Raw genomic sequence first — 22629 nt, 5'->3', positions numbered from 1 at the left:
TAAATACATAATACGTAACGTAATAGAGGCACAGCAACACAACATTACATACAAATGAAAACAGCAACAGGATATTTTTCCCATTTTTATTAAAGTTTTTTTTTCTTCTTACAACAGAAATGGACATCCATTAAAATGAAATTGAAAAATTTTCCCTAGGTATGTACATCAAAAATAATTTTAAATGTGGGGCTTGAAATTTGAACATCTTGCATTCAATAAAATATTAATCTCCTGTGTGCCTCATAAATACAAGAAAAATCCATAAAAAGTCATCACAGGACGCCGGACTGCAAACAATAAGGCACATTGACAATGAATTAAATAGTCAGAGGAATGTAAACGTTGCACGTCTTGTTGCATAAACATCCACTTCTCTCTTCTGTAAGTCTGTCTCGGTCCCTGAAAGCATCCCACTGAGCGGTCTTCCTTCTTGACTACCAACTGGAGTCAAAAACCCTCTTGCACATGTTGGAGTTCTCCTGGTGGAGAGGAAATTCGGAGCCGGGAATGTGCTGCTTCCTGCTCTTACGGGACGCAACGTTTTTCCCGGAAGCAAGACTGTCATATTTGCTGACATATTCGCTGAAAAATGAACAAAAAAAAAAAGATTCTATTTAGCGCATGGAAAAGCGACAACAAGCGGCGAGAAGTTTCACCTCACCTGATGGGGAAAGTTGATTTATCCATCTGCATGCAAACCAGGAAGGGATACTCGGAGAACTGGACTGTGGTGATGAAGTCCAGGGAGGATTCTGTTTGGAAGCTGACCTCCACGCTGGTTCTCAGGAAGTCCATATCCACAGTGACGTTACCAGTGACCACTAAGGCTCCTCTGTCAACACCAAGGCAAGAAGACTGTTAAACTCAATGATAAACACTACTGGGAAAGTGCTTTGGCACATCGTGCAATAATGAACAAAACCAAATAATAATAAATAAATAAACAATAATAATAGAACACAGAAAACATAAAGCAATAATAAAATAGAAAAACTAATATGTTTGTGTTTTCTTTTTTGCTTGTGTTATATATTTTAGTTTTTAAATAATTTAAAAATAATCACCAAAAGTTGCACTTGTGCTAATTTTATTGACAGTAAAGAATGAAAATGAACCACTAGCTAAAAAACAATTAGGTGGAGACAGATGCGGTCAAGACCAGGAAAAGTGTACAAACCCCAGATGTAACCAGTAAAAGAGCACGATGAATAAACTTGAAAACCCAGGGGTCACAATCAGTGCCCGCCGTCTCCGGTTTATCGCCGCGTGTTTGTCAGTTTGTCAGCGGCTCAAAAGGCCAGTTAAGCTCAGACTTTTAACGTGAGGAGTTTAACTCCTGCGAAACCACTTCCCAGTATACGACTCAGAGCCCGGCCTGCGTCCAGCATCTGTCACTTTGCCTGTGCAGAAATGCCTTGGCAGAGACACCAGAGGGGTTTGTTCTGAGCCTATAGTTAGACTCGGGTCGGTCTATTATCAGAGTGGAAGAGGTGCAGCTATGTTGATCCATTCACCTGCCTCTGCCATTCCCCACCGAAACACACACACACACGTTCACGTACAGTGTCTGAGACAGCAGGAATGCTACCGAACAACAAAAAACACTTTTTGTACATAAGAAAATGTTGTTTACTCTTAATTTCTAAGTTAATCTTTTTATATGTGCTTGTGATGCACTGGCTGTTGATCTGTTCCCTCGCCTGTTGTTGCTGAGGTAAGCACCGGTAAAGGCGACAGAAGAATAAAATGAATCCATGATTATTTTACATACAAATCATTTTTGCAAATTGGAGAGTCACTTATCACATTAAAGTTCTATATAAGAAGAAACACCTTCAAAATTGATGTTTTCAAGCGGGATCATTACAACCACTAAATAACCTGTAACAGATTCAATGATTGTTAGGATTTCGTTTTTTTTTTTTTAAGGGCCGTCTTTTATTTTGACAGGGTAAAGTTCTGTAAACAGTTTCTATGCTTTACATTAAAAAAAGAAAAATACAACAATGGTTTCTCATTCCTACAAGTTAGCCTCTAACAGAGTTGGGCACAAGGTTGGTACATATTATCCTTTGACAGTGTAAAATACTTCATTTACAGAACGTGGGATGCATATTTGATTTCGTGCATTGAAGTTTCTGTTCAGGTGCTAACTTTGTTACCTTCTATCCTCGGGTTTAAAACATATTGAATGCACCTGTATTACGTTGTACTTTTGTATTAGCTCTTACGGTGATCCCCCTTCTTGATCAACAATAAAACTGGGAATGGTGATGGTCAGTTGGAAAGACCGCTACATGACCAGGATCACGAATAAACATTGTTATTAATAATATTTTTCTTTAAATCTAAAAAAGGCTAAAGTGGAAAATTGTTCTGTGCCGTTAGAAGAGCAGTGTATTGATATGAGGTCAATCTTTAATAATTTTCTACTTGAATGTCTCTGAGTGGCAGAAAAGTTGCATCATATTCCGATGTTGAGCTCCTTATGTCACGACTGCGCCCTGCAGAAAGGCGACACTGTCGAGGCACATTACATTGCCAGCTGTTGTGCATCAACTGTAAAGTGTCAAATTAGAGACTCGCGCGACGTCAGGTTCGCACAATGAATGAGATAAGTGTGAAAACAACTGCTGGTGGGGGGATAAAAAAAATACTTTAGGCCATTATTCGGCCAGAGGTCTGATATAGACGTACGCTGCATTAATAAAGGACTTTGCTCTGAGGTCGGACTTTGCTATTCAACAGACTACAGATGCGAATGGTTTATTCTGGAGCCAGGAATGCTGGACACAGAAGGAGTGATCGGTGCACTGACCTGTTGTTGACGCTGGTTTTGGACTCCCTGTACCACAAGCTGATCTCCATCCCTCCTGAGATGTCGATGGCTAAACCTCCCTGGAACTCTGCGCTGGCCTTCAGTCCAGACTGGAGCTGGAGCACCTGGAACACAAATGCAACGCCGCTTCACCTTTAACACAATGTTGCTGACGGATTTCTCTGTTAGTTCGTTCTGGTTTTCTGACTCGACCCGTTTTTCCTACCTCAGAGTGATCAGTCAGCAGGATCAGCCCCTTCACCACGTTCATGGGCTCCCCAGTCATGGAGAACATTTTGGACATGAGGTCACTGTAGCCTTTGAAGAACGTGACGGGTCGAAGCTGGACATCGAAAAGCAGAGCGGACATCCCGGCAAACGACTCCAGGTCTTCCTCGCCTTCGTCAGGTGTGGCGGCGATCAGCGACTCCAGGCCTTGCGCCTCGATAGCCACCTGTATTTCAGCCGGTAAGTGCCTGGCAACTCTGATGTGTCAGTGAAATAAAGTCGTCCCACCTGCAGCCCATGTAGCGTCGCTCCTTTACTTGCTCCGTAGATGTTCATGTTGCTTCTCCGCAGGATTCCGGAGCCGGAGTACAGGATGTCCAGGCTGTATGTGGAGCTGACATCAGCAGATTCTGCAGAGAGACCGTTGCTGTGGGTTAAAATATCGACTGGCCCGTGACACTTTTTGGAAATAATCTGAAGACTAGTATGTAGTGATGGGTTGATGAGGTTTCATGAAACAGTCCTGATTTCTAGAGGCCACCAGATGGCGCTGTCTGCTGTAAAATGTTTGGACTTGAACAACTAATTCAATGAAACCTCACATCATTCCTGAACCAAGAGTGCCATCTAATGGAGGACACTGTTTCATCCACCCTGCAATACTGTTTCATGATGCCTCATCAACCCATCACTAGTGCTGGGACTGTTATTGAACATTCTATTTTACTGGAACTGAGCTGAGTGGTTGGTTAATCCAAATGAACCAACACCAAAATCAAATCACTTCTCAGTTCACTCATTTCCCATCAAACCGGGAAGCTCTTCTGTTCACAAATAAAAAAAAATAGCACCTCGATACAGATCATAAGCAATAGATTGGTTTTCTCTGAATATGTGACAACGAAAAATTATTATAATCGAACCCTGGGCCACTGACATTTACAGAATAAATGACTTTTCCAATCTTTTGTGAGGATAATGTACATAGTTTTCTGCTCTCCTGAAGATAGTGTGATGTGGTTTCTTGCTATGAAACTACATCTGCATCTCTGCACAAGTGGACTGGATCAATGCCGCAGGAAATACAGTATTTGCAGCTCAACATGCGAATACAATGTCTAAACCTGCATGACTTACGTGCCATGAATCCAGAATATGATGACGACGATCCAACCTTTGAAAACCGATCGTAGTTGTGAGCGATCAAATCCTTCATGGCCCGTTTCAAAACTTTACTGAAAACACAGACAACACGTTTAAAATCTGTTCTGTTTCTGGTTATCTATTCAGTTAAAAATGCTTCTTCAGATTATAGGTTAACTTTATTTGAACCTCCTGAACAGCAGAAACATGTTTCTCTGTCTGTACTTGGTTTGGTACACACCTGGCTGGCATCTGGAAGCGAATGATGTCCTGGATCTTTGACAGCATGTACTTGTTCATCTCATGGGGGAGGTTGCCGATGGACAGAAGCAGATTCTTGACCTCCACGTAGGAGGGGTTGCTGCTGAGGATGACGTCAGCAGCTGCTGCTCTCACGTTCTTCTCATAGATGCGGCGGTTCTGGTGATAGATTCTGTTGACGGTCTGCTTAACCTGAGAACACGGATTAAATAGCTCAGCTCACTCACGACTGATAAAACAGGTTAAGGGCAAACATGATGCGTGAATACGCTCTGGACCATCTTGTTTAGTTCATGGATTCAACCAACATTGTTTCATGTTTTCGATGTCAGTTTGTTTTATCTGTAGCTGATACTGTAAGTATCTTGTTTCCCTGATGACAGGAAACTGATCCATTCAAATGAAGCATCCCAAGACTCAGTCTAAAAACAGGTCTTTGGTCGACTCTCAACATATAGAATCCCGGCCTAAATAAGACCACGTTTTATTGGGTTACAGTTTGTGTAGATGAGTTGTGTCTATGTGTATCTCTGGTGGCGCCAGAGAACATTCCAAGAGGAATAAAGAGGAGTAAATAAAGGCAGATCAGACAGTGCTATCAGCTAACAAGTGCTGAGTGACGATGAAGACGCCATTTTAAGTAACCAAGAGTTACATTTTTGGCAGCCGGGGTTTTATTTAAACCAACAAGAGGTTCTGTCCATGGTAGCGTACCTCATCCGTCATGAGGCTGGTATCGTATCTCTGCAGGGCGGTGAGGGCGATGGTGTTGAAAGCTCCGACCTCTGACTCGGCATATTTGGTGAAGATGGGAATGGCCTCCGGGAGTAAAGAGTTCTTCAGAGCCAGTAGGTACATCTGGACCTCGGATTCCTCCTGTGTGCTGTCGGGACCATGCAAAATCAACTCCTTCACCTGGGTCACAATCTGCATGGATGGCAAGAGACATTTAGCTTTGCAAAATTAAAATAAAAATGTTTGATGAAACAATGAAAAAAATGAATACATAAAAATGAAAACAACCACAAAATGTTACACACACAAAAAGGTAAATTAATAAATAATACTCATATAAATGCATTGATTTGTAACACTTTATGACTTGCAAATAATCATATGTCTAATATGTTTTGTTAAAGAATAAATTTCATTTGTTGTGTTTATATCACATAAATCCAACAAATAAATGAAGAAATCACAGCCATAAAAATATATTTGAAAAAGAACTTTGGTGACCACATCCAAGCTCAGGTCAGGGGTCTCAAACCGGTCCTCAAAGGGGCACAGTGGGTGCCGGTTTTTGTTCCATCCAGTCACCTTTCCACCAGTCTGGTGTCTGTAACCTGTTGGTTGTCAGTCTGGCTCTGCTTGTTGCAGTTGATGAAAATGCGTGTGCTTGATGGGTTGGAAGAAAAACCTGCTCCCATTGCGGCCCCTTTGTGGACCCCTTTGAGACCCCTGGTTGAGGTCCTCTTTCACTGTTTGTGGAACAGAAATGGACTCACCGGTGAGCTGCAGCCTCCTTTCAGGCAGAGCTTGTGCACCAGAGCGCCCATGATGATCACGACAGACTCCTTGATGTCATTACTGCCAATCTTCCCCTTGTAAATGTCCTGAGAAAACATGTTTGGGTGAAAAATCCTTCATTAATCATGTACCTATAATCTCACTAACTCAAACATGTAGGAACTACTCCTTTTTAAAGGTCATCAAAACAATGTTAAATGAACTCTAAACTACTTTCAACCACTACAACAAGCACATTACAATGCTTGAGAATTTAGAGATATTATTACAAACAGATCACACTCAGGAGTCAGTCAAGACTCAATTCCGGTTCTATACTCACCGCTCATCCCTATACTTTCTATCACTCTTGTTATAATCTCTTTACTTTTACTGACAACATGGTTTGATTTGGACACGGCACCAGCCACTCACCATCAGAGCCTGGAGCATCCTTTCATTAGGATGGGACGCGAAGCCACAAGCATAAAGGAACCTCTCCTGCAGGACCAAGCCGTTGGCATCAGTGAAGTTCAGAAATGCAAGCATGGCATCCAAAGACGCTTCGGTCTGTGAGGACGTCACCGCGTCCACCACTTGAGGTCTGAGATAAGACGCCGGAAAAAAAAAGAAAAAAACTCAACACGACGTCAGGTTACACACATTAAAATGACAGAGTGACAGCGTCAGTGGGAAATAAATAAGATATAGGAAAGCGGTTTCTGCTTACAGAGTTGTCTTACTGGCACTTTTCAACACTTTGAGGATCTCGCTTTTGGACGCCTTCCTAATGTTCTGGATCAGGGCCAGGAAGCTGCGTGGAGCCGTGGCCTTGGACAGACCGACAGGCTCCAGATGCCTCTGTTGGGACTGCCAGAGTTGGAATAGCTGAGGCAGAAGACATGGGGAGAGGACTCATTAGGGTGATGAAACACTTGCAGCCTTTTTTTGATACTTGCAGTTTGCTTTACTTTAACAACTTCAGCAACTACTTAAAAAGCTTCGGCAATAAAATAAAATAAAATAAAATTTGGGCGACATGATGTGAATTCAAATGTATGTTTCTTAATTTGGTATTTTAACTTTTTTTGGGTTATTTACATTTTAATATATTAATAAAATAAATGGATGGTCACAACATCATTAGCATTGATGTGCATATTTGTATTTGTTATTATTAATGACGCATTAAAAATGGCCTTATACGTGTCATTTTTGCTTCAACATTAACTCATGTCCTTTGTTGACAGACTCACCGATGGGCAACCTTTACACTGAGTTGTGACCTTCTCAGCGACGACTCCAACAGCTGCTAGTTTTTCATCGATGGACTTAACTACGCCAGCGACGTCTTTTCCAGCAGCCTCCAAGGGTCCGGCCTCAGTGCCACGCAGAGTTAAAGCTTGTCTGTGAACAGTAAACTAGTTATGTCAAGCACAATGTGAGCCACATCATCAAAACAGCAGGGCTGCTCTGCCAACCTGGACACGACTTTAGCTGCAGTAGCTCTGTGAGTGTTGACAGACAGCAGGTGGGTCTCTTCAGACACAGCAGACCGGATGAAACCGTCCTCCAGTTTGAACACTGTAACAGAACTAGACTTCCTGGTCACACCGAGCACCTGAGCAGAGACACATGCGACTGTTAGTGGGTCCACAGCTGTGCAGTCAGTGCCGGACTGTGCTGATGTACCTGGCTGTGTGTAGTGAATCCGTGCTCTGGTGTCCTACACGACTCCAGGATCTTTGTTCTTGTAACTTCATCTGCTGTCGTCTTGTAGTCAACGGTGCATCTTCCAGACACGTCGTTCTGTTTTCATCATTATGAGTTAAGTTATTTAAACGGTACTTTTGAATATGTCATTTAATCTTGGTGGGACTGACCTCAATGACCTTCCCAGTGTGGCGCTGGAACTGCAGCAAGCTGGCCATGCCTCTTTTCAGGTTCTTGATCAGTGCTGGCTCCGCCCAGTAGCTGTAGAAAGCTTTTGTCTGAAAATGGGGAAAAAGAAAAATATGTTTAATAAAATAAAAAGTAAAAAATCATTTTACCACAACAAATACACAAACCACTGCTTAATATACGACACAGAAGTGACGAATCAGTGTCATAATTTTCAGAGCTCACTAGATGGCGCGCTTGGTTTAAAAATGATGTAAGATTTGATTGAATTAGTTGTTCAAGTCCAGACACCAGACAGCGACATCTGGTGGACTCTGAAAATCAGGACACTGTTTCATGAAACCCTCATTGACCCTTCAATACTGCGTGATGAAACCTTATCTACACATCACCTCTACACAGCTATCAAATTGTACTTAAAATTGATACATATTCAGAGGAAGGCAGTTCTATTCAGACAGCACTCTTCATACATAAATGCTGCTCAGAGTCCACACCCTTCTCCGAAAGTCGCAACCTCACACTGCGACTCCTGAAAGGAATGCCATTTATTTATGGCATCACAATATCAGCTCGAACCGCCATAAATAGACTATGCAAAGCTGATCTGACTGTTTTTCCGATCAGTATAAATAACTTCAGCCAGCAAGGTAAACACTTTACCCTCCTGGATGGATCATTCTTCTCAAATTAACTCCAGTGAACCAACATCAATCCCAGTGAGGGATCAGTTGAATACACTAAGTAAGACAAGTCGCCGTCAGTCAGGGTAACTGTGCGCTAAATAGATGTACTGCTTTATGTTATGTTGGATGCTGTGATGGGTCTCAATACAAAATCACTTGATAACGTTTTCAGCACTGAACAGTGCACTTGCAATGCCTGTGTCACGAAAACAGTATATTTACAGGAACAACAGAGCTCCTTACTTAGCTTTCAACATTAGTATTACAACCTTCCAGAATCTATTCCAGTGCACATATTGCTTCCTGTCTTCATGTCATGGCAGGTCTCACTACTGTCCAAGCAAGGTTCCCTTCAAACTCTTCCATCCTCAACCTGTTCCACCCTGCCGCCACTCTCCTCTTCACCTCCCTCCCTCTCAGCCCATTTACACTGTATAAGACTACCCTCTCCTCCACACAACTTCTTCTCCACTTCACTATAACATCAGTAAACATCATCATCCATGTAGCCTCCTGTCTAACCTGATCTTCCTAGACCCAATTGTAGTTTCTCAGAAGCATATACTCAAAACATAGTCGGTGCTTTTCAAATGGAGGTATAACTGTATTAGCATATAGTTGCCAGTATTGATGGGAAGATGAAAGTCTAAACAGAACACGAAACCTAGTGATAGGTCGATGAGGTGTCATGAAACAGTGTCCTGATTTTCAGAGGCCACCAGATGGCACTGTCTGCTGTAAAATGTTTGGACTTGAACAATTCATTTCATGAAACCTTCACATCATCAAGTCTGCAATACTGTTTCATGACACCCATCACTCTACCAGTACAATTGGTAGGAATGTGCCAACTCTTACTCTGCCCACATTCTGTGCATAGCTCACAAGAATACGTATGTAACCAACCAAAAGTCCTAAGTTATACACAAATGCCCCTTCTATTCCTCTTCAGCTACATTACTGACCGATCTGTTTTAATTCATCATATTAACAAACAACTTAAAAACCTAACAGCAAATTTCAAAATCTATTTTTTCTTGAGTCAATAGCAGCAATAAAAATGCAGGCTATGTTCTCAGGTGATGCAACTATAACGATAATTAAAGTAATAAAGTAGTAAGAACAAGTATTATCTGACAACCATCCAACCAGCTTCTGTAACGTTTGCTCACTTGCTGACTCTTTATACCTGCTGACCTCTCAACTCATACACACACGCACGCACGCGCACACACAAACATTCACACACTTATCTGTCTGATGTTTCCTGCCAACATCATCACTGCCACACATCCATCATAAACTCCAGTTCTGGTCCGCCTACCTCTCTGTAATCCGAGCGTGTCACTTGAGATTATACATAGTTTCACCTTTTGATATGGACGAATGCAAGCTTTGCTTTTGACAAAGCATAAATCTGTTTTATCTGTTATCAAGTTAAGTTATATATAAATATGTTGATGCTATCTTTGACATTTTAATCCGACGCCTGATATCTGTCAGAGCAATATACTTCCCCTATATTGTTGTCATATATTGTTGTAAGCTCTAAATATTCTATAACTTTTATTTATTTATTTCTAATTTTGTTCCTATCATTTTACAGTTCCAGACAGGCAGAACCAGTCGTATATTCACAGCACATCTGGAAACCAGGAATTCCCCTCAAATATTGCTGATTCTGCAAAAAATGGTCAAAATGCTACCATATATATATCAGGATACCATATATATATTAGTTCATGTTGCTCAGAAATTCATTTTTTTTTAGAAAAATAAAATGACGTATTTTGTCTTGACTGCTCATTCTCATAGGCCACCGTTATATCCAATATTTCTTGCCATTACTCATGGCAACAATCAACCAGTTCTTCATACCTTTCCATTTTTCAGATGAACAAAGAAAGGCTTGGTTAAAGCAGCCAGTCTGGATTTCCCCAGGAGACTCTCTGTGGTTGCTCCGTGAAGAACGTTGCTCTTCTCTGACAGAGAGGATGCAGGGTCCACTTTAACATTGGAGATCTGTTGATGAGACACAATTGAGGAAACACATTGGCCATGATGTGCAAGACTGCCAGCAACATACCGACAGCTGGATCAGTTGCTCGTCATCGTTGCTGGGATCTCTCCACACCAGGTTGACGGCCACATCACTGGAGATCTTGTAGCCCGAGCTGCCCTTCTTCGACCCCCAGGCCGAGTCGACTAGAACCTCAGTGGTGTAACTGAATTTATACAGCTGGTTGTTGTTGAGTCGGGGTCCTGTTGCTGCACCACCTGTAGAAACACAGCCGTCGATTAGAAACACAAGTGAAGACACAGGCGATTCGAACGTCCACCCTCTTGTTTCCTGTGTAGTGATATGACTAGCGAAAAGTAGTATTCATAGTATAAGATATGCTGATTTTGTGTTTGTGGACTCTGGCGCCATCTAGTGGACAACAAAATTGCTCTTCACTTGCTCTCCGCGTTAATCCAGAAAAGTAAAACAAAACATCTGAATTGGTTTGTCACGAGAAGTCAGGAAACAACAACAATTTTGATGACTAAACTACGCCAGATACCATTCTACTGTTAATATTCTAATGACAGCAATTGCAATACATAAATGAAAACATCGTCTCACTACTATTGTTGAAGTGATGTGAGCAAACTGAGAGAAAGAACTCGATTACAACTTTACATTAAATAGTAACACAGGACATTCAAATCTATTTTAGATTTCCATCGTGCAATATGTACAATAAAAGATAAATCAGGAGTCAAAAGATTTCTTTTTAGCGAAGTGAATAATAGCCAGTTGTTTCTCATTGTTTACACATTACTAATTTCATACAGGTTATGGTTTTTAACTGTTTTAACCGTGTTGCCTTCAGTTCTGTACATGTGCAGCTTTCAAATGAAAATGGCAATCTAGTCTATTTACTTTTACTTTTGAAAAAATAAACATCTGAAATATAATCAATATTCATAATATTAATAATTATTAATAAATGCATTTTAAGCGCTACATTGGCATGAAAACTATCTTACTGGTACTACTACTACTACTACTACTAAAAATAATAATAATAATCATAATAACATTTAAGGCCACATTCTAAAGAAAATAAATATGTGTCAAAAATAAATATACACACATATATATATACTGCATCCTAAAATCACGTCCAACATCCGCACTGGGCGTGTTCAAACTCGGAAAGATAAACTATCAGGACTATTAATGACAAGATATGACAAGAGGGAAGACAGACTGACGTGTCAGTGTCTGATTTCATCACGCTTGAAATCCCAATTGTAACAGAATAAAGCCACTCTCCAAAGTTAAATTCGCCAACAAAATGACTGCTTATTTGTTGCCGTTAATAACGACAGACGAAACTCTCCTTTTGCATTGTTGAAGTGATGAATGATGAATGAAGACTCAGAAGGAACTGTAGAAGTTATTTTCGGTTATAGCAATGAATGGAGCTCAGGCAGGACCGTCAAACGACGACAGGCACCGAAGGCAAAGCCCCGGACAAGATCCTCGCCATACACGACACTTACCTTTGGCGGCCACACAGGAGGCTGCACCCAGCAAGAAGACAGCGGTCGCTAGCATGTTGCCTCCTCTCAGCAGCTGCATCTCTGACGGCGCCCTCACAAAGCGACTGTCAAGGGGGCCACAACAGAAAGAAAGAGAAGCTCGGCCAGTTCCAGCCTGGTCTAAAATGGTTTATCAGGTGGGGAGGGCAGACTCCAAACTCCACGCTTAAGTACTAAGTACGAGATAACTGGAGAATAATTAACTAGACGAGCAGAGCTCTCATTTAAATTGTTTTCAAAATGGCGCGCCAGTGACGCCATAGTGAGGTCAGGTGACGCCATGATGAGGTCACCTGGATGATTTAATCCAGTCGATTGTGGATGAAGAGTGGCACCAAACAGGACACTCACTGGAGGTTTCACTCGGAGAAAGTGTCCTGTATTCGTGGAGTGGGGTGTGTGTGACGCCGAGGCTCATGTTAGACCACCTTGTTGGAGTTCCCCGCAGGAACAAACCTCACTTTGTGGACGTGGTCCGGAGCGATCTGTGGCGACCCCCAACTCCCGTTACAACCGGCTCCAAACGACCTAAAACGTTCGCTATTGCGACATTATTGAATTGATTCAAGCGTCCCTTTGCTTTCACAGCTTGAGCTGTTGACGGCTTTCAATCCCGGTTAAATTCATCAGCGCGTTTTGATGGCTCATTTTCATTGAATCCCCAATTCATCAGTCGAATCAGCAGGATCTCACCCGAGCATTGTTGAGCCTCAGGAGCACATTTGGCGACGTCACTCGCTCCGTCTGGCACGCTGCAGTCAGGATGAAGACATGTTTACAGCGTTAGATTCATTTGCATTTGCAATATTTTATTAGCTCCTAACAATAGTTTCCTTTATAATTTCACTTGCTATATGTATTACATCTCTCTTTTGTGGTTATTTTCACTATTATTATGGTGAATATTATATTGAGCTGTATATTATTATCTAATAATTATGTTTCATTTTTTTAATGTCAACATTTTTTTTAATAATGCTTTGCTTTTATTCCAAAGCTCACAATGCTTTTCCCACTGCTTAGCTCTTACATTTTTGTCGCCCCATTCCAGTGAGATTGGCTCTCAGACCATGTGACCTTCCGTCATAAGGATGGCATGCTCATCAATCTATAATATTAATTTTATTCCACTGAATTGACCTGCTTCTGCTCATTTTACCTTCACCATTTATTTATTTTTAACTCAAATATGACAGCACATTATTCCAAAGCACTTTCCTAGTTGGTGGGATCCCCACTGACCATGGCAATAAAACTGATTCTGAATAAATAGTGGCCATATATTTAAATATGTTTGGGTAGCTAATTAAATATTTTCAATGATCCATCATTAGTTATGCATTGACATTTTTTCATCTTCTTCCTTCTGCATTTTCCCGTTGCCACAGCAAGTCAGCCTTTGCCAAACTATCTCATTCATCCTCACACACATTCATGTATAATTTTAATATGTGATTCTACTTCCTGACACCAACTGTGACATGTTTTCATACGTTCATATAAAAGCGAAACAGAGACGCAAGGATTGTGGACTAAAGTGTGAGGACTGAGAGCTGGACAGAGACCAGGTCACCTTGTCCTTTTAAATAAACAACAAACTACTGACTGACCTTGTTTCTAAATTTGCCCGTTGATTTGTTTACAAGTGACTCATCGACTGAAGCAGACATTTATACGAACACTTTTTAAAAATAAGTTAGCTATAAGAGCAGTGAGATTAGATCAAGTCAGTGAGAATGTGCCTTCAGCGTCAAGAGGAAGTGACAAAGAGATTAGAGGTCAAAGATCAGATTAGAACTATCAGCACCTGGTATGCAGATTTACACACAGTGTCAAAATGATTTGTGATTTTATTTACTAACTAAAAATAAGGATCATGGCTTTTCCTAATCACCAATCGATAAGCAATAAAATTGTGAATAAGAAATGTGGCTTTGACCCCTTCTGTCTGAAGTCCAGTGGTGAGCCATCTGTAGCCACTGCTGCCCATGTAAAGTCAGTTAAATGGAAATAAACGAAAGAGGTGACATTAACTGCCAAGTACTGCAAAGATTTTTGCTTCATGCAACATAACTTTCAGATGTAAAAACATAGAATTTAGTTTGTCAGAATATTCAGTTGAAAGGCTTATTTGTGTTCAGATACTATAGTCAAAATATTTCTTTAACCTCAAAATCAAAATACTCAAATTTTATTAGAACATAAAACTGTGTTAAAATGAAACCATATATAAATGAGTAACAGAGTACCAGAGGAACTCCACGTGTAATTTCAACCTCTATTTCTCTAGTAATTACAAGGATTCATAAGTTAAGTAGAACACTTAGTTGAGGTGAAAAAGAAATTGCAAATAAAAACCACATATTCACATTTTTTTAAAGCAAAAATGAAAAATAAAATGAATGTTCTGGTGAGCCAAAAACATGTCAAAGATTATGTCTTTCTGCATAGTAATATTATTATTAATAATAATAATAATAATAATAAATAATTATCCTTGACTCAACATAGCATCACTCACCATCGCATCAGTCAGTCACAGTAACATACAAAGACACACATTTTTTCTGATCTGTATTTACAACTTGCCACAATCAAGTTTCTTTACATGACTCCGGAGAATGGCTGGAACAAATGACGCTGAAATGAAGTATCTGCAGAAATCACAAGTTTGGCACTGAGTGGTCAGAAAGAGCTTGGTCATCATTACAATCACTGTATGGTTAGTGTTGAAAAAACTGCAACATATATTGATCTTACAATCAGACGGAAACCAGAATAACTCTTTTTATATACATGATTTACATTTCTCCCCTCAATGTAATCACTGGAAATTAAATAAAAGTAGGCGGAAATCGAAATGCGGAGAGCTGAAACAGCACGCTACATAGATCACGTTAAATAATAAGGCTCCGTTTGATGTTAACAAAGCAAAGCAAAGATACTTCTGTATCCTGTTACTCCATTGTGCTATCAAATAGCTTTGATCATCCAGTGGAGAAAGGTAAAAATATCCAACCAGGTGTCACGGATTTGGCAGATGTCAACATATAAGACGCACAGAGAACAACCAAAGTATACACAAGAAAACACAATGTGCAAGAAATGGCACTGAAAGCGTTTTGTTGAGCGCATGAAGTGAGCAAAAATACGTTTCCTTTGGGCGTTTGTAGACATTTCACCGCTCAGGAAAGAGAAATCGCAGCACCTGGTGGACATTATGTGCAACTGCATGGTGATTAAAGTGCTTCTAAGTCTTCATGAACATGCCGAGATCTCTTCACACAAAATAACAGAGTGAGTAGTTTAAGTTGCTCAGACTCCCAGAGTAAATACAAACAGTGTGTCACTGTACAATATCCTAGCCGGTCAAGTCTGTAGCTCTAACTCATGTATCATTCCATGTTTTACAAAGTGCTAAACAGCTGCTTTACTACATTTTCAACAAATATTCTCGGTCACAGCTGTGAGAGCAGATTGGTGACATGTAGACAAAAGTCATGCAGTGCATTTCCAGAGGCTGTACACGACCCAAAAACAGGCAACTTTGAAAGCTGCGCTTCAATCCTTGTCACTCCACTCGACGCCATCTCTGCTCCAGCACACTGCTATTTACAGTTTTACATCACCTGCTCAGGCTGAGCGTCGTTCGTAATGTGGGACAAAATAACACAGACGGTCATATGTACATGCACCTGAGGCTCTTTCTCGTGGTCGCTGATGTATTGTCTTGGCTCCCGGCATCCAGAGTGAAGGCTCCTGCCAGAGAAAGTGTGGCGTCAGCATTTTTTTGGGGACCAGCTCAGGTGAAAATAAACTGCGAAAAGCTTACCTTGCATAATCGGCTGCGCTTCCCATACTGAGGCAATTTTAGGTGAACAAACTGCAGAAACAGATTTGTTTGCATGAAAAAAAAAGCACAAGATATTTGATATTTCATTTACAACCCATCAAATACAGCTATTTAAAGAGTGTATTTACGGTTATTTTATAAACAATTATTTCAATAATTCCAATTGATACACACATTCTGTGGTCTAAAAAAGAAAAGAAAAAAGGGCGTGGTATGGTCACCAAACTTACCAACTTTCTCTGACAGCTTCAATGTCGCTCACAAGATTCTGTGCTAAGCAGATGCCGAAAATCTAGAAGAAACGACAAGTTTGTCAAAGAGGCAATTGAAGAGCGCAAGCTAAAGCAGCGCACCTGCAGCAGCGCGATGCCGATGAAGATTCCCGCCACCACCGTCAGGTTGTCCTGCAGCCACTTCTCAAACTGCGGCACGCAGCCTTTGATGTAGATGAACATCCTCTGCTCGGAGTCCTGTGCACAACACAGTCCACGCTGCTGTTACTGAGCTTTTTTTTTTTCTCCACACACACAAACATGAAACAAATCCAGCCTTTATTGCGAGTGGGGGGGACCGGGCTAATGGCGTGGGCGGTGCCTCTGTGGCATTGCTGCGGCATGAGTAATCCCACACAGCCTCACGTTCCGATGAGGAGCCAGCAGCTGGATTTTGTGAGGAGCCCACAGGAGTGAAATGTTCTCAGGGTGGAGAGCCCGATGACATCATGCTGCTGAATAACGCCGCCTCAGTTGTCACCCCACCCCCCAGGCCTTCAAAATGAATCGGCTACAACGCACCATTGAGTCTGGATGTAAACCAAACTCACCGTTTTGGCTCGGATGTCGTATCCACACTGGGTGTTGATGACATCCTCCTGCGAAGACAGACACATGTGACTCAGTCAGGCCGAAAAAAAAATGTTCTCAGAGCATTTCTTTTTAGGGTCTCTCTCATTACCATGAATATAATTCATTCATTATTCTTAACTTTTTTTACCGGTCTCCCCCTGCTGGTGACGTGTAAGATTGCACGTCAGACACGGCTATATATATATATCACTATAAATGTACGTTTATCATACGCATATTAGCAACATTTTACCCTGTAATTAATTGTTATTATTGTTAAGACAGACTCAATTTCGCCAACACAGCAATTACTGATTGTTAAGAAAATAAGCAAAACATATGCCTATTAAAAAGCGTTCCCCTATTTTAAGTGTTTACCAGTGCTGTAGTTCTAGATCTTGGATCAGCACATGTGAGTTCACTGGCTGGATATATTTAGGTTAGGCGTGTCATTTCCTGTTACATTTCCTCCAAGAGAAAAGGGAACTCTTGTTGCAGCCAAACGAAAACCCAATCATGTTTGTTTTGAGGGGTTCTGAGAAGGAGGCGACCCCTCCCTGCTTGGACTGCTATCAGAGTTCAGAGGCCGGGACGTCCTGTTGGAGGGAGGCCATGATAATGGACTGCAGCGGCCTGCTAGAGGAGATAACCAGAGCTAACCAGGTCAAAGCTCCAGCGCCGTCACTGTTCCGAGCACGGCAAACATGGAAACCGTCAGGCGACATACCGCAGGATCTTTGGTGCAGCAGGAAAACGGCACGCCGCACTTCTCTCGACTCGGGTTCGAATCCGTGCAGTTGAAATAAATGTTCAAGTTCCAGTCGTCTGCGCCGAAAGCTCCACAGCACTCCCACTGAAACAGCAGCGCCAGGAGTCAGCCAGCCGTTCCAAAAGCAACATTTAATTCAGCTGAACAATCTCCGCTCTCACGTATTCCTGCGTGAAGTCGATGAGGTTCTGCAGGTCGATGTCGTCCCTGTAGGCCCGGATGTTGTTGTTGATGAAGAAGTTGAGCTGGTCTTTGATCCAGTCTTTGAAGACAAAGGCCAGGACTCCAGCAGTTAGCTCCAGGAAGAAGATGATGCCCAGGAAAACAGAGAACTGAAGCAAGAGCGCTTGTTTTAGAATCAATGTGACCAGTTGTCATCAGTTGTCATCCAGTCAGTGGACGCTTGACTTATCAATATGGTCTCAGGTAGCCTTCTGTTCTTTTTTAACAATAGCAGTAAAGAAGGTGATATATAGGTAGATGACGCTTCATGACACAGTATAGAAAGATGAGGTTTCATGAAACAGTGTGCCGATTTTCTGTGGCCACAAGATGGCGCTGTCTGCTGTAAAATGTTTGGACTTAAACAACTATTTCCCAACCAAGAGCACCATCCAGTGGCCTCTGAAAATGAGGACACTCTTTCATCAATCCTGCAGTACTGTTTCATGACACTTCATCAACCCATCACTAGACAGTACTTACAAATTTGAGCAGGAAGGAGTTCTCTCGCAGCGCCCCAATGCAGCCAGCGAACCCCAGGATGAACATCACTCCCCCGACCACCAGGAAGAGCCAGACGGGATCGAAGCCCCCGAGGTCAGTGATGGACGAGATGTTGGACAGAACTCCCTTCAGAAAGGAAGAGGTAGTTTGGAGTAGATGCAGACACACAAGGCTGCCCACGTGAGACACACCAAAAGTCACCATATGACTTCTCTCAGCAGAAGGAGCTCATTGTATTTCTCCACAGTTGAAAATGTCATGTTTTTCTCTTTGCTCCCTGACGGAAGCGGTTTGAGATGCACACATGATCGGTAGCACTCACACTGACTCAGATTTAGTAGCTGTGAATGTACATATCACATCAAACCAGAGAGGTGATACAAGAATTTTTTGCTGCAATATTGCCATTTTGATTAAGTGATACTATCTTGACATTTGAAGTTGTCTACATAGGTATTTAACACATAGAACCTGGATATGCTGCTGCATTAGTGGCATGTTGGATAATTTTTTTTGGTTCAATTGTTTATTTTTGGAGCAATGCAGTCCTCTGCTGGAGGGCAAAATTAACTGAAATTTAACTGGAGTGACATCATAACAATAAACCCGTATTCATGTACTTGATATTGTACTGCATTATCTGATTTTTTCCCTCTTAAAATTATGGTTCTTTTCACAATAGATTTTTCTGCATCAAACTCTTTCAAGACTCCAGCTCAGTTAAAAATATTTGATTTAAAATGAACCACCTAGATTGCAACAGTAACTAAACAAATATTTAAGTATTTCAGAGGTCTGAACCACAGTATCAAAATGAAGCACGGACCTTACAAAAAAAAAAAGAATTATGATTGTTGAATTTCCTCATGGACACAACAGCAGTGTTGTAGAACTCAAGATCTGTCTTAGTCTCAAGACCACGTTTCCCTGGTCTTGGCCTTGTGTCAGACTCGACTTGAAGCTTCACATGAGAGAAACTACAGAAATGAAGTCACATAGTTTCAGTGTTTCAGGATAAAATAAGATTTTGACCTTGACCTGCATCAGGCTGATCAAGAGTTTATCACCCCAGCACCTTTGAGATCAAGACATCTCAGGAACTATTTGAGGGCACTGACCTTGTATTTGCAGACTGACGGCAACAAAAAATGACCCACGATTCAACCCCAAAATTCAGTCAGAGGGAACTCAACGCACTGTTGATACTGGACACTGTGAGTCTCTTCATGATCCCAAACTACATTCCATGGCAAACCGGTGACATTCCTTTGTGATTTTGTAGTCAACTTTTCCCTCACTGAGTCATCTGAGCGGCACTGAACTCACCTTCTCGCTCCAGGCCCACAACCCGATGGCCAGAAACGCCACTCCAAGGAACTGAGGAAGGAAGACGGAAAGAAGATTATTATTCCTCATCGCCCAGACGGGAAGAAGACTTTCCTGGCTGCTGTTCATAACCATGTTTTTATGTCGTTCTGCTGGATCTGTGGAAGACTCTGAGGGAATTCTCTGAACAAAGAACAGTCACCAGTTGGATTCTGATCGAGGAAAACCTGTTATTTTGATGAACATTTAAAGCTTACGCTGCTGTTGTACGACTCATGACAACATTTGGAAAACTTCTTGCCAAGTACTGTTTTTCATTTCAGTGTGTGGCTTGGCGGTTTGCGCCACATCTAATTTGATTTTAGATTTGAGACAAGACTTTCTAGTTTTCTGGGAGGAAACGTCTAACCAGACGGACACAGCATATGTAATTCTGCATTACATTTTTAAACATATATATTCAAAAGAATAATAAAATAAAAAAGGAAAAACAGAAGATAAACCAACAAAATTACCAAAAAATGCCTACTCTCAGTAACAAAGTTGAAGTAAACATAGTAAACAAAATAAAAATACATATTATAATTAATCACGATTAATCACATTTAAATATTCGAGCATTATGATATTTAATAAGTCTTTACATCTAGACATCAGGGAGGAAGTGATTTTTCTCCACCATCACATGGTAGAATGAGGTTCACCTGGAATTGAGTAAAAAATGTTTCCTACATAGCATGTGATTCATCGGCGCAGTTTCATCCTTTTCTTTTAGTCTGTAACAAGTGAATTGAAATTTATTTCTTACAGTCCCAGACTTAAAAATAACCAACTCATCGGGCGTTGACTGGATTTGGTCGCTCCTGCTTGTACTTATTTTGGTCTAAACCTCCAAAACCTGGGAGCAAAAGTCTCGGTGGTTTACAACCAACCAAGTCAAAGTCTGGCGTTTGTCTCAACCGTTCATTGATTGCTCTTATCTTAGTCCATAATCCTCATCCATTCCACAATAAACAGCTCTTTGTTTGAGTCCATAAAAGTCTGATTTTGTCATGGACTCAGACACTAAAGAAAGTCTGGGTCAAAATCCCAATCTGGATTTTGAAACTGGGCCGCCATGTCAGCTTAAAACAGCCTTCACTAAAAACACCATATAGTATCACAATTCACTTGGGGTTATGACCCGAAAAGCCATTTTTGGTCTCAACCCATGGTGTCTTCCTGGTCCTACAAAGAGAAGGAGAGAATATCCAGTTTTTTTCTTCTACCAAGGGGGCACCAGCTGGCAGCCATAACTTTCCCCTGCAGCACGCTCTGACATCGGACAGCCAACTGTTATCTATTAAAAGACGAACCCAAAACATGTGAAGCAATGAGCAGAATAGAGAGACCTGTCCTTCCCAAGATTCACCAGGCATATTACCACAACATAAAAACTCGCAACACAATCCATATCGACTGCCTTATTACTCCTTTATAACAGATCCACAATAATCCCTATATAGGACAAGGATTCTTTCCCTAGTTTTCATGTATAAGTGACTCCAAAAACCCTGAATAAAAGCATTTAAAAGGACGAGGTTCCTGCCAGATTTATGATGAGGCAGCTGCAGAGAACTTCCTCTGGTGCTAAATGAAGGGTGAGGGGTCATCTGGTGATCTGCCAGTCTTTGCTAGGCCTGGCAGATGGTCTTCAAGTCCTCCACACCCTGAGGTTCCCTCCACTCCACAAGCAGAAAGAAACAAGGGGAAAATAAGACTTAACATAGATGTTTTTTAATAGTATTTGTGCTGAGCACATTTAGATCAGTTGTTATGCAGTTTTTCTGGGGTGACTTTAGCAACACAGTGACTGAGTCACAGTGGAAAGTCTCTAACTGGACCTGAGTATCAAGATGCATGGACCAGCTCGATCGTTTGGAGACACTGCAGCTACACAACAGGTCCACGGTGGATGCTGGGCTCCTCATTTTAGCTGGGAGACTTAATAAAATAAAGCGTTCCGAACGATGAACGCGCAGTGCACTCACTGTCCTGGTGGCTCATAAACAAAGGACGTGGATTTCTCACTGTATAAGACGAGGTTTGATGGTGGTGAGACACTGGTCACCGCCACCGTAGTGTGTTACCTAGCAGCCTTTGATCGGAGATGTTGTCTCCACAGAAACAAAAGGTGGCAGCAAGTGCACCGAGCCAGTGAGATCCGTGCTGAAAACAACCGCCACATCACTGTCGACCGCGACTAACTGAAGACAGTAACAATAAAAGGGATAATTCCGGACAATCTTTTATGTCAGGAGGTTATAGACGGACGATTTATCGGGCCTGACATTCCACACAAACACTCGCAGACTTACCCAAAATATGATGTTGAATCCGAAAATGAAATATTTGATGCAGCAGCTGACTTCATGAGCCTTGAAATGCTTTCCAGAGATCATGTTTTCAGTGGCTGGAAATCACATCGAAGCAGCAGATGTTGGCGGAAACACCCTTTTATTCCACCAGCGTTCCGTTGACCGTCTCAACGTCCAATTGCAAATACCATGGTGTACTGGACCGCGGAGCGAAAACACGCAGGGAAGTCCGGCCGCAGCGGGGAGGAGTCCCGAAGCGAGACGGGTGGTGGTTTCTGGAGGTGTTCAGCAGCAGATATCGCCACAGACGAGGATTAAAAGACACTCTCTCCTGACCCATTAGCGAGCACGGCTGTGGTTTGATTGGCAGCGTGCGCAAACCAATGACGTCATGCATCGTTTCGAGAAGGCGGGACTTCCTCCGAAACGCTAGAACGCGATTTATTGTTTTCATGAAGTCACGCTTATTTTGAAGTAACGGGCTCCGTTTCAAGTTCAATAGTCTTTGAGATCGGCTGTTGCCTATTATGACTCAGCAAAATAAGAATGAGAAGAGGTCAATTTAGTGTCATTAAGACGGTCGCTGGTTCGAATCCGTATTTACCTGTTCCCCAT

General features: G+C 41.7%; 2 protein-coding genes across 3 annotated transcripts; both read right to left on the bottom strand.

The window, feature by feature from the left end:
* Positions 1–85: 85 nt before the first annotated feature.
* Positions 86–12848, bottom strand: mttp (microsomal triglyceride transfer protein). 2 transcript variants are annotated; one of them, XM_053856284.1, is made up of 19 exons: positions 12832–12848; positions 12100–12203; positions 10634–10824; positions 10426–10569; positions 7843–7950; positions 7652–7768; positions 7441–7580; positions 7216–7366; positions 6690–6847; positions 6395–6563; positions 5959–6066; positions 5168–5380; positions 4434–4645; positions 4187–4284; positions 3338–3459; positions 3048–3275; positions 2822–2946; positions 665–835; positions 86–585 (listed from the first exon to the last, which is right to left on the bottom strand). In XM_053856284.1, exons 1-19 carry the CDS (start codon positions 12837–12839, stop codon positions 438–440), a joined length of 2715 nt encoding a protein of 904 aa, XP_053712259.1. In that variant the 5' UTR covers positions 12840–12848; the 3' UTR covers positions 86–437. The 2 variants fall into 2 exon arrangements, with proteins under 2 accessions (XP_053712259.1, XP_053712260.1); XM_053856285.1 differs by lacking the exon at positions 12832–12848 and adding an exon at positions 12490–12507.
* Positions 12849–14533: 1685 nt separating this feature from the next.
* On the bottom strand, positions 14534–22380 carry LOC128753758 (tetraspanin-5). Its single transcript, XM_053855818.1, has 10 exons — positions 22015–22380; positions 19658–19708; positions 18311–18457; positions 17767–17937; positions 17564–17689; positions 16815–16862; positions 16345–16461; positions 16222–16283; positions 15971–16021; positions 14534–15897 (listed from the first exon to the last, which is right to left on the bottom strand). Exons 1-9 carry the CDS (start codon positions 22096–22098, stop codon positions 16009–16011), a joined length of 819 nt encoding a protein of 272 aa, XP_053711793.1. The 5' UTR covers positions 22099–22380; the 3' UTR covers positions 14534–15897; positions 15971–16008.
* Between the last annotated feature and the right edge of the window lie 249 nt (positions 22381–22629).

This window comes from Synchiropus splendidus, chromosome 2 (genome assembly GCF_027744825.2).
Source record: "Synchiropus splendidus isolate RoL2022-P1 chromosome 2, RoL_Sspl_1.0, whole genome shotgun sequence".
NCBI lineage: Eukaryota > Metazoa > Chordata > Actinopteri > Syngnathiformes > Callionymidae > Synchiropus > Synchiropus splendidus.
The sequence above is the reverse complement of the archived record's forward strand: the minus strand, read 5'-3'. Positions and strand labels throughout refer to the sequence as shown.

Bases quoted from the DNA above. Each gene is read 5' to 3' on its own strand.
- mttp (XM_053856284.1), bottom strand. The intron at 7,367-7,440 runs GTTGGCAGAGCA...TACTGTTCACAG, and splicing joins GCAGCTAAAGTCGTGTCCAG to ACAAGCTTTAACTCTGCGTG. The intron at 6,848-7,215 runs GTGAGTCTGTCA...CTTCTGCCTCAG, and splicing joins AGTGTAAAGGTTGCCCATCG to CTATTCCAACTCTGGCAGTC.
- LOC128753758 (XM_053855818.1), bottom strand. From the start codon at position 22,098: ATGATCTCTGGAAAGCATTTCAAGGCTCATGAAGTCAGCTGCTGCATC. The intron at 19,709-22,014 runs GTAAGTCTGCGA...TTCCTTCCTCAG, and splicing joins GATTCAACATCATATTTTGG to TTCCTTGGAGTGGCGTTTCT. The intron at 17,938-18,310 runs GTAAGTACTGTC...CTCTTGCTTCAG, and splicing joins ACTCCTTCCTGCTCAAATTT to TTCTCTGTTTTCCTGGGCAT.